The following is an 18,434-nucleotide window of genomic DNA, read 5'->3' as shown; positions in this document are numbered from 1 at the left end:
CCGCGGGGCTGCGGTGCCTCGGGGCGCCCCGTCGGGACGGGCGGCTGCGCTGCGCCCTCCTGCTGCGCGCCCCGCGCGAGCCGGGGCAGCCTCACTCAGCAAGGGAGCCCTGTCCTACAGCACGTCCTGATGTGGGGCTCCGGTGCCTTGCACTAGGTATACAGCCCGCGGGTCGCTGAAGTTATCGGCAGCCTCGCTCACCTTAAAAGCCCGGTTCACAGGTGTTGCAGTGGACAAGTGAGTCTTGATGCGCTCTTCAGAACGTGCTGCCAGCCATAGTGGTGGTCCGCTCCCGACAGATCTGTTGTCAAAGAAGTGCCTAAGTTTTCCAGCAGTCTCCTTTGCATTAATTAGTTATTTTATATTCTGAAAACTAGTTCAGCCAAAGGTTGTGTTCGCTATGTCTGTGTGGTTTTGTTTAATTTATTGAGGAGAATGTGGTGAACATATATGCCAAATATGCAGACGCTATGTTTTCCTAATCACAAAAATATTTTGTTCCGAAGTGTGAATTGTTAGGTCCTACTTGCCTACAACTGAGGAATGCCCAAGTTCAGAAAGAGTAGGAGCAACTACAAACAGAACATAATAATTATTATTATTCCAATTAGTACTCACAAATGTAAGTGACTGGTCATAATTAAGTTGAACTCTTTTGTTTTCTGGTTTGTAATTCCTTAAAAAGATTCATACAGGTCGTTTTATTTAATGAGATATAAGTGTATACTCTGTCTGCTGTGGGATTTCTGTCATACTTCTTGGTTTGCAGTGGAAGTATTTAAAAATTACAATTCATGACAGCGTTTTAAGCTTATGCATGAAAGATGATGGTAAGACACTGTGGAATATGATTAGTGTTGACAGTTGCCTGCCATCACTTTGTTTTGTTTAGTTTAGAGGAAAAGACATACATTTTGAAAGTTTAGCCCATTTAGTTATTTCATGGAAGTTCTTGCTGCTGCTGCTGCTTCTTCTTGAGGTGCTTAGAATCATAGAATACTACTGTGATAAGAGACAGGTAGATGCATGTAGGGTTAGTTGTATGCTGTTCCCATTGATCTTAAAAGCAATTGCTCTGAGTGAGTTTCTATATTCAGTAAATAGCCCATTCATGTTATTTTAGCGTACGATCATTCTTCAGAACTGAAAATGCATGGCACTTACTGCTCCACACTGTACCATACACCATTTGTTTTTGATGAAAAGTTAGAAAGTTTGATGTACAAATGTAACTGATCTTCCAAGACTAATTCCCAAATACTCCTCCTGCTAAATCTTCCCTAGAGGCTGCATTAGTATTAGCCTGTGAAGTCCTGATGCTTGCAATCCCCATCAAAGATGATGACAGTTGTGGATGCTCAGTCTCTTTTTGGAGGATAACGCAAATACACATTCTTGCTAGGTCAGGTCTTACCATCTGGGGTAGGTATAGGACTCCCATAGGTAATTTTACTGATACCTGTCGTTAGGATGACTTTCACAGTGGGGCTCTAAAGGAGGACAAAGCCAGGCTTCACACCTGGAGGTGTGAGTTGTTCACCTTCAGATCTGTGTGGCTCCTCTATGTGTAAAGTAGCTGGATAAAACCAGATAATCCTTGCTAGGATTGTGTTCACCATAAGCAAAATTTGTGTCTTAGATATAATTAACACCTGCTTTTCCTGCAGGGCCTGCAGCTGAGGTTGTCGAAGTGCTCTTTTTTAACTGTTCAGGCTGGTAACTGTTAGGTTCCAGGTATAAGTGAATTTTGTCAACTAGGTACAAGGCGGGAAACACCCAAACTCAGTTAGGATTTTACATAGTAATGTACTTCAAAAAACTTTGGAGAGTCCCATGAAGTTTTTACAGACCTGTCAGAATAATTTCATCTACCGTAATTTGTAAGCTAATAAAATCCTTTGAAACCAGCCACAACTGAGATCCCCAAATACGCTGATGCAAGTTGAATTTAACTGTATTTTAAAAGTTGCTTGTATTCTGCTTTTCTTCAATCAGGAGCGTTTGCTGCTTAGTTTTTATTCTACAGACCACATAAAAAAATGTTCATGGTCTTGTGACATCAAGCACAATACACAAAGCCTCTAGCCTATGGCTAGATAAGGTTATAATTCTATATAGATAACTATCTGTAGATATAGCTCTAACTGTTGAATCTCTCTTCTTTTGGTAGGCCCCATTTTTCCTTGTTGTTCCCTTTTGTGGAAGAGCTGGGGAAATCTACCAGAAATGGAAAGAAGCAGTCTCTAAGATATTATTTATAGGTATTTTTTTTTGCAATTAGTTAGAAGTATTCTGTGTGTATTTTAACACTTTATGAGAGAGGTCTCATTTTGTCTAGTTTGTTTAGAACCATACAGTTCCTCAGACTTTAAATTCCCAGAAGCACTGTAAGGCTAAAAAGTACATTTAAAAAAAAATGTTTCCAGCTTGATGAAGACTGAAATCTACAGATAACCGGAGTTTGATGGATGCAGAGTAGGGTTAAGAGTTGTTTCTGGAACTGATGTTCTCAGTCGCATAAAAAACTGCAGCTGTTTATACAATAAACCCAAACTTTAGTCTCAGCAGTGAAGCCAGCACCTTGAGAGCTCTTGGGATAAGGGGTCTCTTGGAAGAGGAGCCTGGGGAAGTGCTGTTATGATGGTGCTTAGGAGAAGAGATATGGTAAGGAAGCTTTCGACACTGAGGAGATTAACTTGATGAGCTGTGTGGTTTCCTGTGTGTTTTTCTGCAGTCCTTTCACCTATATATGAATTTTGGGTCATGCTACTTCTCCTTCTAACAAGTATCCTGGCATGCTCCAACAGCGGGATGTGATGTAACGCGGTTTCTGTGCTTCTGATGTCTCAGATATTTCCTTGTGTCTCTCTGCAGGATATTGCCCTCAGTGTTTACCATTGTGAAGTTCAAGTGTAAGGCATTCTTAGTTTATCTTCTTAGATCTAATTTGCCGGAAGATGCGAAGCTGGGAATGCCATACTCATCACAATGCTAGGCTTTAAAGAATCTAGCAACGTAGATCTACATTTGTATAAATCAGGTATTATGCCAAAAATTAAAATGCCTAATTAGATTTAAATGGACACTGTCAAGCTTTTCAGATTGCAGTTTGCACCTACATTTATCTCTGGATTCCTGAGGCTTTTCTTTTTTTTAATTCTTACCACAACTTGTAATGAATTAAGGATATTGGTTGAGAAACTTACAGAATGAGATGGGTAGGAAAAGTTTCCCATCCTATAATACACATTTGTAGTCTGCACTTAGTTGGTATTAAAGGTTTTTTGAATGCTGTTGTTTTGTTTCACTGAAAAAGAAAAAACAGAGAGTGGTATTCTGGGGTGATCTTCCAGTTAAAATACGCTTGTTGACTTGTGAGAAATTAGGAAATGAGGCTTAGCTTTGTTGCATATCCACATCACTGAGGTCTGTTGCAGCCACCAGGCAGCTAGCTATCCTGAGATAAGTCTCTTTTAACATTTCTTCTTGGAGGTATTTCACTTCCCAAGAAATTATTAAAGGTTTGGGGAACAGGCTCCAAGTCGAATTCCTTGATCTATTGGTTTTTCCCTGTTGTGGGCCTTGGTTGTATTTGCACCAGAAATTGTCTTGCACTAGGGATACTTCTTCCAGGAAAAAATCCCAGTAGTTAATTTGGATGATGTTTTTTATATAATGAGAAACATTTCAGCTGTATGCATGCTAATATGCAGTTTGGTAATATGAAAATTTTTAAAACCTCTAATTATACACTTGAATCTTTTGCATAATTTATGTACTTGAGATCTTTTGTCTTTGTTTCAGTTACATGGAAAATTCAGGAAGATACCTTCTGTGGTTTATACTAATACAGACTACTGCTAATACCATTTGCCATATTGACAAAACTGTGGCTGTTCATGTAGCAAACTAACAGTGTAGGCAGCTGAAACAGAAACAGGCTCTTCTAAGTGGTCTGTCCTAAATGGCCTCCATCCTGCTATGAATTGGTTTACAGGGTAAATCAGATTACTTAAAAAGTTAGGTTTTTAAGTCATATTTCTTCTTCAGAGGTCTACACCATTACTTTCTTTGTGATGCCCTTTAATGTGGTAGCTCTACACCTTTAAAAGAGATTTGTATGAACATAAACTTTTTCTACTCTTCACTGGAAAGATTATTTCAATAGTGAAACTCGGGGAGGACTGTAGTAAATGAATATATTTGACATTCTAACTTTGTGAATATCCTTCCATACTAAAAGCTCAATTTCATGTCCAGACCACTCTCCATAGGGATCTGTCTCTGAATATATTTCCGGTGTGTCAAGAGAGTGACCTGTGAGGAGTGGTATTAGATCACTGCAGAACAAGCCTAATTGACAAATCTAATTGAGCTTGGAATCAGGTCCCCCAGGCAAGCGCAGGAACATTCACCACACCTGGATGTCTGCCTTATGTCATTCTTATTGCCCCTCTGGAAAACAGGGTTGATAGGCTCATGACATAATTCCATTCACTTCTTTTTGGAGAAAAACGGTCGCGTCTGTGGTGCGTGATACTGACAGAAGGGCTGTAAAATGGAAGAGTCGACTTCTGGCTCTCACAGGCACAGGAGACCTTGTGGAGGAAAACAGACTTTTTTTTTTTTTTTTTTTTCCCCCCGGGATGCATTACAGTACTCTAAGTTTTATAACAGCGAATAAACTAAACAAGGGGAGAAAACTCTATTCTTTGTTTAGACAATGTGTGTTTATCTTTAAAATAAAATAGGTTTTTATGGTCTAGCTTTAGATTCATGAAAAGTCGGTTTATAGAATGCTGAAAAATGTTGTGGTTGTACAACATTCTTTTTATTTATTTATTTATTTTCATCTGAAGGAAAGATAATGCTTTATGTATTCCAGACAAAATCTAAGCTTTGGGCTTTCTAAACTTTCAGTAGGGTGGACTGCATTTCATAGTGTTTGTCAAACTTTTCTCAGTTTCCTTGGGGTCTATCTAACTTTGTTCTAGTCATCATTGGGTACAGTCCATTCCTCCCATTCCTGATCACAAACAGCCTGTCCTCCTCCCTGCTACCCTTCAGAGTTATAGCTACTGAAAGTGTGACTAGAAAAATCTTTGGGTATTTTTAGTTCTCTCTTTGTAGGACGTTTTTCTTTGCCAAGAAAGTGCCAGTGGTCAATCTGTTAATGTTTTAATGTATGTTCATTCTTCATGTCTTCTGCTCCTCTTACTTTTTTCACTTATCTTCTCTTTCATTGTTCTATGACAAGTTTTCCTTGTTTTTGGATTCCCCTTCTCCTCTGAATGCGCTTCCTACTTGCTTTTCAGCTTTTTTTCTCTGCTGCCTGTCCAGTCACCTACTCCTCTTCTCTGTGTTCTCATGACTTATTCTCTTGCTTGCAAGTAGCAATTATTTCCTCCAAATATAGCTTCCAGCTCTTCATTGGGTTTTCCATAAGACAGTACTTTGGTAGTTTTGTAGCAAATAACCATCTCAGTCCATGGCTGGAAAAAAAGAGAAGGATGAGTGGGCTGTGCATGGTGGTGTTGTTGGGGGCCTAACAGCGGAGTGCTTAGCGGGCTGCCAGTGATGTCTCAAACGGTGCATGTCAAATGCTGAAATATCCAACTATAAATGTTTATACAGAACACATACATGAACCTTTTGTCTCTGATGGACTCATGTACCTAAATTTCAAGATCTGATGTGGAGACTGTCCTTGCTGATAAGTAGAAGCAAGAGTGCTAGAAGTACTTGAAATCTAAAACTTGTATAAAAAGACACCAGAACAGATATGCAACCCATGTGATGAGTGGTTTCTCTCACAGACTGCTTCAGAGGCAGTTTTTACTCATATGGATGCTCTCATGATTTTATTTGCTTGAGAAATGATCTGCAAGTGCAAATTTTGGGTGACTATAAACCTGTGAACATCAAGTGTTTGAAAATATTTGAGCAGATAGCTCTTACACTTTGGAGTATTCCTGCTCTGTATGTTTGTGGGTTTTCCCTTCAATGCTTAAAAACAGATTGCGAATAAGATAAAAATACCCCCAAATCCATTTTTTTTCTAAAATAGTTCCTGTGCCTTTTTTTTTTTTCTTTATTTCGAGGTGTGTGAAATATGATGCATAATGGAGTGCATAGCATGGAAGTAGCCAGCTTCCTTGTTCTATATTTTATTGACAAGAAGACCAATAATTGACTAGGAAAATATGTTGATTTTTTTTTTTATTCATGTTCTTGGTTATAGACTATATTGCAGAACAATATGCCTTCTCTGAGGTATGCTTTTAGTCATTTAAAATGGATGAACATCCTTAACATCAATTTCTGTTATATGAAACCCTTGAAATTTTAATTTTGCTTAAATTTTGTGTAAATTAGATGGCAGCTTTAATTTTAATGTAGCCATAAATCATACTTTAAAAGTTGATGCTACCCAGCAAAATAAATTTCAGCTGTGTCAAGATGATTTCTGTCTTGCTGTCTTAATGAATTTCAGTCCTCTTCCTACAAGAATTGAATGGCAGAGATAGACTGTAGCATTTGAAGGGTGCAAATGCCTCTCCAGCCACATTGTGTTCCTTGGGTATTGTAAGCTCTGTGGTGTAGTTTAAATATCTGGTCTTGGAAGAAGTGAGGCGGCATGGACAACAGCTGAGAGGAATATATCTAAAGAGCTGTGCGTATAGGTTACATTATTCTCATGCTGGTAGCAATAGTTAAACATATTCCTAGTAATAACTCTAATTGTTATTAAACAAGAATGAACACACTTTATTGGCGTCTGACATTTTAATAGATGCTCATTAGCTACATTCTTACTGTCGTGGGCATTGTTTCACTGAAGATGTTCAACATTTTTTCACTTCCCCCGGTAAGCAGGATTTTGAATAGGGCATAGCAATTCTAGAAATAGTAGCCAAGATACAGAGCTCCTTTATGTTTCCAGATGATGTACCCAGATAAGTAAAGAAAATCATTTCAGATGGTTCTTATATAATATCAGGGTTTATTTAAACAGTTTACTTGCACAGCCAGTTATATTTGCTTTCAGGCAGAGTAGTTTTAGAACAACTCTGCGGGTGTGAGAACATGACGATGAACTGCCCAATTTCTCCATCTGGTAGAATGTCCTTATATTTATAACAAATTTGCATACATTTTCATTTTTTCCTTGTACTCACTTTTTCTCCCTTTACTCAACATTGCTGTTATGATCATGCTCTTACCTTGGTTTTACTTGCAGGTAGGTTAAGCTTCACTGCTTGGCAACTGTTTCCATACTCGTGTCTATTTCACCCCTTGTAAAGGTGTGTATGCATAGAGGTCAGTAGATAAATTAGGTATTTTGTGTTCAGGCAATCTGCTTAACCTCTTTTTGACTAAAAGCATAATGTGTTTTAATGCAAAGCTGTCAGCATCATTATGAAGGCATATTAACATCTTTTACTGATCTTCATCTTAGTACCAGGATCTTTAATCTATCCATCTGCCAACCCTTTTGTCATCATAAAAACTGCTCAGTCTTTCTCTAACCATGCAGCTATACAAGATGATTTCAGAACTAAATTCTGGAATCTCTATTATGTTGTTATTGAAATACTATAATAGCATTATATTATGAAAACCAATATAGGTTAATCTTTCATGCGTGGAAAGGAATTATTAAATCAAAGCAAATTCAAGAAACCAGCAACCCTCAGGCATAAAAATAACAATCAAACCTTTAAATAGGTAAGGATCAAGTTCATGCTGGTGTTTTATTCAATGAAGTATAGGTTATTGGGAAAACTGTTTAATGAAAACAGATTAAAAAGATGTTCAATTTAGAAAACAAAATTATAGAGAAGGACATGATAAACATGCAATGTAAGGAATAATACAAGAAGATTAAAGAAGAAAAATGTTTTTTTTTCTACTGTTATTAGTCTGTTAAATTCCAGAGTGGCAAATTCAGAGCTGAGTCAAGGAGATATGCACCTTTTATACAACTTATTTTTAGGCAGAAGTCTGCTACAGGTTGCTACTGAGGCAGTGCTCAGATATGGGATTTGACATTTACATAGACAGCAGGAGCATCCAGTGCTCTGACAATTAATAGTGATAAGATTTTCAAGTGGATATTATACCTCAGGCTTCAGAGTTTAAGCCAGTTTTTAGTAGCTGGAAACCAGGATGAACCCTAGTGTGTGGCAAGATTATCCTTGTCTACCTACTGCAGATTCTTGTTCCTCTCTGAAGCAGCTGGTAGTGATTGCTGTCAGAGACAGGACCTTGGATGTGATCCAGTGTTGCAGTTCCTTTGTTCCCCAGCCTTTCCTAAATGCTATTTCAGAAACTCAGGACTTGTAGCAAGCCTGAAAAATAAATGCAATTTGGCTGTTTTGTGAAGCGAATGAATTTCAAAGTTCAGTATGACTGCAAAGGCATTGAACAGTATTTCATGAAAATGAATGTATGCAAGCCCACAAAGAAAACATCATTTGCCTAATGTTTTATAGATTCTTTTTGTGGATCCACTAGAGCATTTCCATGCTTACCTTTAAACACATGTATGCACTTGCTCACCTGATTACCTAAGGAAACATCATTAAAGCACAGTTACTTGTAGAAGTATCTATTATAAGATCTTTAAAGTTGTGTATACAGGTTGTGTGGGTGCTTTTATATCTTTTATTTTATTTTGCGACACTGGGAAATGTTGTGTTTGTGTGTTAAGCACGATCTAAAGGCTATTGAACTCAGTGGGAGTGTTTCCAGTTACTTTAGAGATTATATTTATAGGTAAATAAGTAATAAAGTGCAGAGCTGACTAATTTACTGCTGTGTACTTGGGCTATGGCTCGCTTGTATTCATGTGCTCACATGCTTTTCACTTTAATGAAGGCAGTTGGATTTTTGCCCCAGTTTCTATAGATGTCATCACTAATACAAGAGTGTCATGAAATCATGCATTCAGTGACCTTGTGATTGCAGGTTCTTTCTTGCTGGACTGGGGTGTGAAAAAAAATCCAGCAGCTTGCGACAGCATCTGATTTTTTTCAACACCCCCCACTCCAGAAGCCTCAGGATAAGAATGGATTTAGATTACTGCAGTAATTTATCAGTCTTTTGAGATAAGTTTCTTCTTGTCATAGCTGAATACTCTATTAAATGTTCTATCTGATGAATGGTTAAAGATACTGACAAGCATGATGGTTGCACTTGGACATACAGTTCCTTATCTGTGTAATTTCAAGAAATGTAGTCAAAGATAAGAAGCCATTTGTTAAAAAGTACTGCAGGCATATGAAACTGGTGTCGGTATAGTCTGTAATAATATCAGCCAAATCAGGTACTATTAGCTAACATTTGACAAGCACTGAAAGTCTCTTCAGTAGTTTACAAGACCCCATTATTAAAACATTTCTTATCCCAGTCTATCACAGGGGCTTGCTAGAATCTTTAGGGATCTTGGAAAACTAGGAGGAACAAGTGGAGGGACAGGTGTGGAAAATATATCCTTTTATTTAAGAGGTAGAAGAATTAGTTAAATGGTAAAATATAAACAGCAGAAAAAGTGTTTTATTTTCCAAAGCTATGCAACTCATTACTTTTGTGTCTCCGAACATCTGTTCTCTTTCTGATATTGTTTCTTCACTGTTTTGAACTTCAATCATGTCCTGAGTGAGAAATGCAGGTGATGAATGACACTAGATTTGACTGAGGATTCTTGTTTGAAGGCATTCCTTTGCTTAGCTTTAGTTATGGAGTTTTCTGCACTTATTAAGCAGGAGAAAGAAGGAGAAAAATCTTTATCCATCATGAAAAGATTCTCCTTTTAGAGTTCACAGACACCTTAATCCCTGAATAGTGGGAGTGCTGGGGAGGAAAGAGTGTAGGAAAGGTGTTTCTATTTTTAAGTCCTTTATCTGCAGTCATGAGGATGAAACCTTTTCACAAATGAAATGCAAGTGAAAATACAGAAACCCAGTTGAGATCTTTTGGATGTGTTCATTCATATACCTTTCCCTTGGAAGTAGCTGAATTAAGTGTGAGTTGTAGCACTAATGGACTTCAACTTGTACAAAATTATTTTTCCCTGGATAATTTTTCGAGAGTAAAATAAAATATGCATTGTTTGTTTGTATTATGGTACAGAATTCTACAACGTGCAATGTTTTCTTCTGTTTCATTGATCTAGTCATTCTAGACCCAAGTAAGTATAGGAAGTCAAAGGTTTCCTGAATTATTTAGAAAGTCTTGATTATAAATGTAAATCTTTTGTCTTACCTAAGTATGAACAAACTCAGACTAAAGGCCCTAATGAAAAATCATCAAATTAACATAAATATTAATACTCGCTTCTAACTTCAATATTTTATAGAAGAATAAAATTTTCTTGATCCTTGGTTTCTGCTCATGTACTCTGGCTTGGCTTCCTTGACCTAAAATGTCCTAGGTCATTTCAGTGGAGAAATTCTCCTTTCCTCTCCCTCCAACAAGCAGATGATGTGTCACGGAAATCAGCAAAGATCTTGGTAAGATATTGAATCCACTTGCATGTGCTAAAGAAACAAATTAGCATCCTCATTCTTATGTGCTAATCAGTTCTGATTTCTTTTAGTTTTTTTATGGCTGTTCTGGAATCAAGATAAACCCTATCAACAGCTGGCCCTCCACTCCAAAGGAGAACACATGGGCAGGATGTCAGAGAGGTCCTGACTTACTCCTGCAGTGACAGAGCCGAGTGCAGGACTCGTGGCGCCCCCAGAGCCTTTCCTTCCTCCACTCTTTATAATCAGTTTGGGATTTAGTTTTCCTTCCTGTTTTTTTTTTTTTTTTTTCCCCCCTCCCTGAAGTCTCAGGTGCCTGTGTTCCTGCTTGGCAAGGTGCTTAGAGAAGTCAAATGGAATAGGCAGATAGGCAGACACCACAGAATGGGATATCTACAGGGAGAAGATGGGTAACAAGGTAAAAACTGAGGTGCAAAAGAAATGGATTATCCTGTGCTGAGCCCTCTGCAGCTGTGGATAGGCCATTTCCAACACAAAATTCTGTGAGTCCATTTTAACTGCTCTTGGTATTCATCTGCTGTTAAGGCAGTAACTTTTAGTTAAAACAATGGTAGGCATATCAAAATTCCTAGAGGTATATTGTTCCAACATACTATTCAAATAAATATGGAGGAATTGTTCTCACACAGCTCTTCTGTTTTTACTTTCTCACACTGCTCTGGATTTTCCAGCAGCTCTTCTACCTGGTAAAATGCCATAGCTTATAAAGATGGTGTGTCTGAAAGTTTGTTAGGCTTCTTTGTGTAAAGTTGGTCCAAGGAAAGTAACTATCTTTCCCTGAACCACCATACCTACAGAAGCACTGCCTTGTTTCTCCACTCCTGTGATGAGATACAGCAGGTCCTGGGGTGTGGAAGAGCCTGCACTAGTGATGTGTTACTGGCCTGGACTGTGGGCCATGGTGTGGACTGTATGATAGGGAGCTATGCCTAAGGCAGGCATCAACAGCAGTCAAGGAAGGTATTGTTATTTTTTCTCTTTATGGTAAATCAGTGTCTTTTTTTAAAATCTGATTCGTGTTTCCTGGCATATTTATGCAGGAATTTTAAATGCAATATGATGCGTTATGTTTATGTGCTGATATGTTTCAGGCTGAATCTTTCGCTACATTTCCTTTTAGGATCTCTTGTTACTTCTAATGAGATGAATGGCATGGTGACATTCATCTCAGGACAGAATTTGTACCTGAGGAAAAATTAAATTTAAGTATCTCTTTTGGCAGAGGTCCATTGCACCTCACTACCTGGTTACCCCTTGCCTAATTTCTGTGTTTTGTGATGTTTTAAAATATGAATATATGTTGGCATTGCAAAGGAAGAATTTTTTCGAAGTGCTATTATGCTAGACTAATTTCCCAGCTGTTTTTAAACAGCTGTTTTTAAGAAACAATTAATTAGCTGTTGTTCATACACAATACAGAAGAAGATATAGTATTCCCTGCCTGGGAATACTGGTCACTGTCAGTTGGGTGCAAAGGGAAACTCATTTAAAATGTTTTTGTTGTTGTTCCCCCTCTACAGTGGTGAAATTATATAGAAAGATGATGTAGCACCAAGGGCAAGCATAGAGGAACTGTTCAGAGTTGCAAGCCAAAGTACATCATTAGGAACACTCCTATTATCTGGAAGTCTGACTTCCTGTCTCAGTTTCCTTGTGGGTCTCAATGAATGGCAGAAGGAATGGAACACTTTCCTGCTTGGCCAAAACCTCTGCTAAATTACTCCTTTGGCTGCAAGCCATCTTGTGTTTGGGAATAAATGCTGCAGCTCCCCCCTGAGTCTGGAGGGTACTTGCTGCAGCTCCTAGGGGTCGATGGAGCAAATTTTAGGGAGTCTATGCTTGCAAGACAGACCCAACCTTTCTGTGGATGTGGTAATGCTTTAGGTGTCATTTGTACATGTGCAATTATTATTATGATTAGTGATAGAGAGTAGTAGGCACATTGCCATTTGTTAATGCAAAATTCTGTGAGAATTAAGGGGTGTTAAAGAAATGAATTATGATAGGTTTTTCATATTGGGTCAGTTATTTTAATATAATGAAAATAATATGGTGTGCTTTACAAAAATTACCAAAGGTACATTTAAAATAAATATACTTTTAGACAGACATTCAGTTCAATAACTAATTTCCTGCTTTTTTCTTCCAAAAGGTTTACCACATGAATTAGTATACACACTGAAGTTCTAAATATAGTTTTATTGAAGAGTATAAAAATAGCGTAATAAAGATTTTTTTGTCTGCATCTTAAAAATGAATCATACGTGATGAAACATAAGTTGCAGACATCCTATTAAGTGCTGTTTCCATATAAGATGTATCTTTCTCATTCTATATATAGAACAGGATTTTTTTTGATCACTTTCATCTCTTTCATTTGTCGTCTTTGGTACATTTCCTCTAACATATCGAAAAGCAAAACATTCAGAATCCTATCTTCACTCTGATTTAAATTAAAGCTGCAGCACCAAACTTTCAGTTCAGTTGATGTTGTCAGCTTTTATACTGTCTATTTTCACTATATTTGGCATGTAAGACATCCACAGCTGACTCAAAGGAAACTTAATGAAATGTATACCATTTCCCAATAGCCTTTCAGCATAATAGAAGAGATACTTGGGCAGAGTTTAATATTTTTTGGCTTGTTTTGCCAAATACATCCAGGAGGAAAAATGTTCTTGATCCACTGGAGACAAGAAATGCTCACTGTAGTTAGCACTCTATAAGTGTTGCCTTTCAAAGGTTTCATTCTTGAGCATCTGCCCAGTTGGAAATTTGGGGAGAACATGGAAAAGAGGACAGAAAAGGTTAAAAGCTATTGGTACATTTCAGCAAGATAGTATCGATCAGTTTGTGTGTTTTTTCTTCCCCACTGCTCTTATTATTCTATCTCATAGTTCTTACAGTGTATCTATCATTCATACTTTGCAGAATTTTAAGTTAAACTAAATTGCTGTGACTTCCATGGAGTGCCATCAGAAGAGTGGGTGATATGAAACAGCACTTTTCCTTCTGGAAGGGTTGTCTGCTTTTTTTTGCCTGCACAGAGGCAATGGTGCCTTACAGGCCTGATGTTGGGGTCGGCGTTGCTTTCAATGAAGTAGGACAGCTGGGTCATACCCATCTTGCCAGCGGGTCCTCTGGCAGCTGTCCATCATCAGTCCTCTTTGGAAAGGCAACTAAGCATTTTCTGACAGGAGCTCCCCCAGGCTGACAAGCCACATTGATACCTGCATGCTTTAGGAATTGGCAGTAGGGTAGGTAGAGTGGGTGGCATTTACTGAGAGTTGTCTACAGAAAGGTGGAGATTGCCTTTTTTTTCTTTTTTTTTTTTTTAAGGAGATTATTTGATATTTAGGCCCCCATTTTGCAAACGGAAAGTTGATAGTTATCACTTATTATTTTTTTCCCCCCATCAATGCTGCTTTGCTCTTTCTGCTGCCCCTAAGGGTCAGTTCTCTCCCATGCATTCTTTCACACATTTCCTCCTGATTCAGAGGAAGAGGGGGAAGAGACTCCTGTGCCTCCGTCTGCTGTTCCCAGGGGGACACTGGTGAGATGCCAATGAATGTTCCTTATCCTTTTTCGAATGGCACAAAATGTAAGATTTTAATGAACATATGGGAGAAATGTTGATGTGTGTTGTTAATGTGACAGTGTCCACAGTTAAGAATTTGTGGTTATTTTAAAAACGTGTCAAATAGTTCCACATAATAAATGAAAAAATGCACCTCCTTTATTAGCCTTCTTTTTGAGCTCTAAGGAGATGGAATAGTAAATGGTGCAGAGGGCAGTGTGAATGTGTCCAGATAGTACTAATGGACGTATATGTTTTTAAGATTGTGTAAGAATGAGGCACATGGTAACTGAATTTTAAGGATACTTGTGTTACTGGACATTAAGCTTGATGGGTAATTGGAAAAAAAAATTGAATATTTAAACTCAGTTCAGTTTTCAGACACAAACAGACACAACAAAATAATATTACAAGCTAGAATATATGACAGTTAAAACTGCTGCTCAGGGGAGGATAATAAAATTATGCTTTTGGTTATAGACAGGGAAATACAGTTTTGCCAAGCCAATTGGTTGGATAGTACACAAAACGTTGCCTTGACGTATATACAATACAGTTGTGCAAAGTCAAAGTACCTGTGTTATTCATGCTTTGCTTCTTGCAGAGATTGGAATAGCCTTTACAGAAAGGATCAAATTCAGTTTCATTGTAAAGCCAAGCAATTTCTGTTGTCTTCAGTTGAAATCTGCCCCTGATTTTACCCAAGGATAATTTTGGTTAACCAACATATTATGTTGTTAGTGGTTCTGTTAATTTGTTTGTGTGGTCATTTTTTATCTTACAAGGTAACTAATAGAGGATTGTAGTTTTGATGATATGTTTTCTTGTAGCAAGGGCTATGTTGCTTCCATGTTCTTTGACTCTGTTTTTCTTTTGTGTGTTTTTATGTAGGAGATGCTATTCTCAACTCTTGTGATCTAAATGATTTCCTGCAGTTAAACATTGATGTTCTTTCTGGAAGAAAATTACAAGCTAACAAATTCTGCTATTGCATGCAGAAACAGGGCAAAATGTGTCTTAGCTATTTATCTCTTTTCATCCTGTCTTGTGAAGCATGATTTTGGGTCCATTATTGGATGTTTAGCTTTCAGCCAGATTTGTAAGGGTGTTAAGTAATGTTTGGCTAATTATGTTTTACCAGTATTGCACATCGTTGGATTAAATAGCTGTTTAATGTCTGTATTCAGTGTTGTATTTATCTTATGATTTTGTAGACATACACTGTACTGCAAGAGTGTGAAAGGTATTACTGCATCTGTGTGTAGATTGGCCTATAGACTGTTTGCTTTTGATCTTTGGAATATAGTTAGTATTAAAGCATGATATTTATTGATGCACTTAGTGACATATCTGTGAGGAAAGCTTGTCAGTGCATCACAGGCTGGTAGAAGTGTAATTGAGATAAAAATATTCCTTAGGAGGACTGCCTGAGGGAGGTGGTTGAAGTTTGGCTTGACTGGAGCTGTCAAGTTTCAACAGAGAAGTTAACTGGCTAGTAAGAAACTGGGTAATTCTAATTATTCCTGTTGTATAACTTACATTGCATTTTACTTTTTATATGTATGGGTAAATGTGATTGTATTTTATTTTAGATCATCATCTTAGACTTAGGATACTTATTGTACTAAGACATTTGCAAGTTTTGTTTGTAAATGTTTGTTTTGCTCATGCTATTGAAATGAACACACCTGGTTGCAAAGTGAGACTTCGATCTCTTTCGATGAGTTTCATTAAGATCAGTTAAAACTGAGGCTGTTGGAACATCTGACTGCTGTGTATGCTGACAGAGAGAAAGTTTGATAAACTGTAACCTGAAGAAGTGCATGAACTTGAGTTTTCATTGTGAAAATTTTATGGAATTTGGTAATATAAATGAAAAATGGGAAATTGCTGTAATTATTTGTTCTAGATAAAATCTTGCAGAGGCATTTGCCAGCCACTTCACTGGCTTATAAAACAGCCTAACATTATTAAAATAAGAGTAGTAAAATCTGCCTGGGGGATACTTTTCTGTTTGAAGATAACTTGCTTTAGAAGCTTACTGCTCTATGTATTAAGAATATTTTTCCTGGAAACAAAGTAAGTCTTTATTTTGATCCAGTTACTGTACTTGCAAAAATATGTTTGTGGTATAGAAACTCATTTTGTAACAAAACTAGTCATACAGCAGTGAACTGCAGGCACATAGTGAAAATGTTGATACAAGTAATAAGAACATTACATAAGTTGCTTGGTCTACTAAATAGATTGCTTCATGCCTATTTCCCACAGGGAGAAAACAACTCTCTGTACTCAGTAGCTGTAGCAGTTAACATTTTTTCTGTTGCTCAAGGGCTGAGTTTTTCCTCTGTTAAGTCAGTGGGAATTGACTTAACATCCACTGGCAAATCTGTCTCGGAACTCTGTTACATTAATAGTTTGGACGAGATCAAGTTGACTGCAAGGGAAAAATGAGCTGTCAGCCATATCTTATCCAAACATAAAACATGTTCATCTAGTAATATAAAAAATGGTTAGTATTGAGCTAAAGTATTGACGGGCTATTCTGTGGGAGAGTGAAAGCAAATTGTCCAGTAAAGTGCAACATACATCTGCCTTCAAAAACACATTTTTATTTATCAGTAGGAAAGTGTTTTTGCCAAATTGTCTGCCCAAAGTTGTAATCACCAGTTCAGATTTTGCAGGCGCTTGATGTGCATTCATTTTTGTTTTGATTTTCCAAAGCACACTGCTTATGTTCTCCACACGTTACAAAGGACAGCCTCTTTAACTATGTATAGTATTCCCATCATATATATATATATATACATATATATATATATATTGCTCCTGTTTTAAAGTGACAGACAATGGTGTTACCAACATCACTTTCAGGAATCACTTCCATGAACTCAAGTGTTGAACGATCACATTGGGCTGCCCGGTAATCACCCTAACCAGCTGGGCTTTCTGTTTAAGGGTGAAAACCACCAAATGTTTCCAGTTGCTTTGTATTGTGCAATGTGAAACAGTGAGACAGCGGGGTGTTTCTATGCTGTATCTGTCATCTAGGGTCTTACTTTCTGATCTGGCTGCATTGTTCTTAGCTTCCATTGGCAGCAAGTGAAATGCCTGTTGCCTGTTGACAGTGCCCAGTGCAAATACTCTCTTGGGACTCTGATTCTTTGATATAAGATGGATCAAGAAGCAAGTGCTGCAAAGCTGGGGCTGGGAGGGAAGGGGGGAGGACTCCCTGTGTTTTGTGCTGTGGGAAGGCAATTACTGTTCTTTCAGCCTCTCAACATTTGGGCATGGAAAAAGTGGGAAATACTGAGCAACATGTTGGGGCCAGTTGTAGGAGGGCGAGCAGTCAGATGCAAGGGGAGAAAAGAAACGATGCCTTTGCTGTGTTGGGTAATTCATAGTGAAGCTAAAATTCATTGTAGTCAATTAAACTGTCTCTGACACAGCTGGTAATTCTTCATGTACGTCAGGAATACGTTTTTGTAACATATTCTAAAACATGAAGACTCCTTCTGAGTTTGATTGCTTTTCCATATAGTTTCAGGTTCAAAAGAGGCAGTGTAGCAGTTTCTCACTTTCAGAGATCCATATCTAATCATCTATGTTGGTCCTCTTTTTCACAGTCAGGACAATATGTAGGTATTAAAAAAATACAAAACAAAACAACACACAACAACCGACCATACAGAGCTTTTTTAGATCTGTTAAAATACTCAGCAGAGGTCTTTAATAAATCCCATTAGTTTTGTTCCCAAGGAGTTTTGTTTGTTTTGTGGGGAAAAGGCCAGAACTCACTCTTCATTTTTTTTAAATTTCGTAAATGAAAATTTGGAGAGCAGTTTTTTTGATCAGGCACACTCATTCCTGAATAGCCATTGAAAGCTTTTTTTATACTGTCAGCCCATCCCAGACATCTTTGCCATGAGTGCATGTTATGGAGTCAGACTTTCGTGCAACAGGACATCACCTCCAGCTTGCCTGAGAAGCAGGCCTGTTAATAGCAACCGTAGCAATAAAAACTTGAACCCTGACTTCTGAATAATCAGCTAAAGTTTCTTCAGTGTAGGTCTGACCTTTGCCTTCCATCAGTACAACAAACACTCCATAAAACAATAACAGATAACTAACTTTCATCTTACAAGCCACACTTATTTCTGTGAAAAAAATTGCTGTGTAGCATCTCCTCTCTATATCCAGTATTTTTCTTTTTTCTTTCCTTTTTTTTTTTTTTTTTTAAATGAACTACCCTTCCAGTGTTTGTAAGTTGTAAGGTTGTCCCTGGTTTTGTTGGCTATATTTAGAAT

At 37.7% G+C, this 18,434-nt stretch overlaps 1 protein-coding gene across 9 annotated transcripts in view; it reads left to right on the top strand.

Moving 5' to 3' along the window:
- Positions 1–18,434, top strand: part of TLL1 (tolloid like 1) — a 161,543-nt gene that overhangs the window by 21,462 nt on the left and 121,647 nt on the right. The window contains exon 1 of one of the 9 annotated variants that reach the window (XM_083834088.1): positions 303–11,032. The exons of the other annotated variants lie outside the window; for them this stretch is intronic. Coding sequence (XP_083690214.1) covers positions 10,971–11,032 — 62 coding nt within the window. The 5' untranslated portion in view covers positions 303–10,970. Of the gene's footprint in view, positions 1–302; positions 11,033–18,434 lie in introns of those variants that run through there. 9 annotated transcript variants of the gene reach the window in all.

The sequence above is a fragment of the Anser anser genome (genome assembly GCF_964211835.1).
Source record: "Anser anser genome assembly, chromosome: 4".
In the NCBI taxonomy this organism is placed as follows: Eukaryota; Metazoa; Chordata; class Aves; order Anseriformes; family Anatidae; genus Anser; species Anser anser.
The sequence above is the reverse complement of the archived record's forward strand: the minus strand, read 5'-3'. Positions and strand labels throughout refer to the sequence as shown.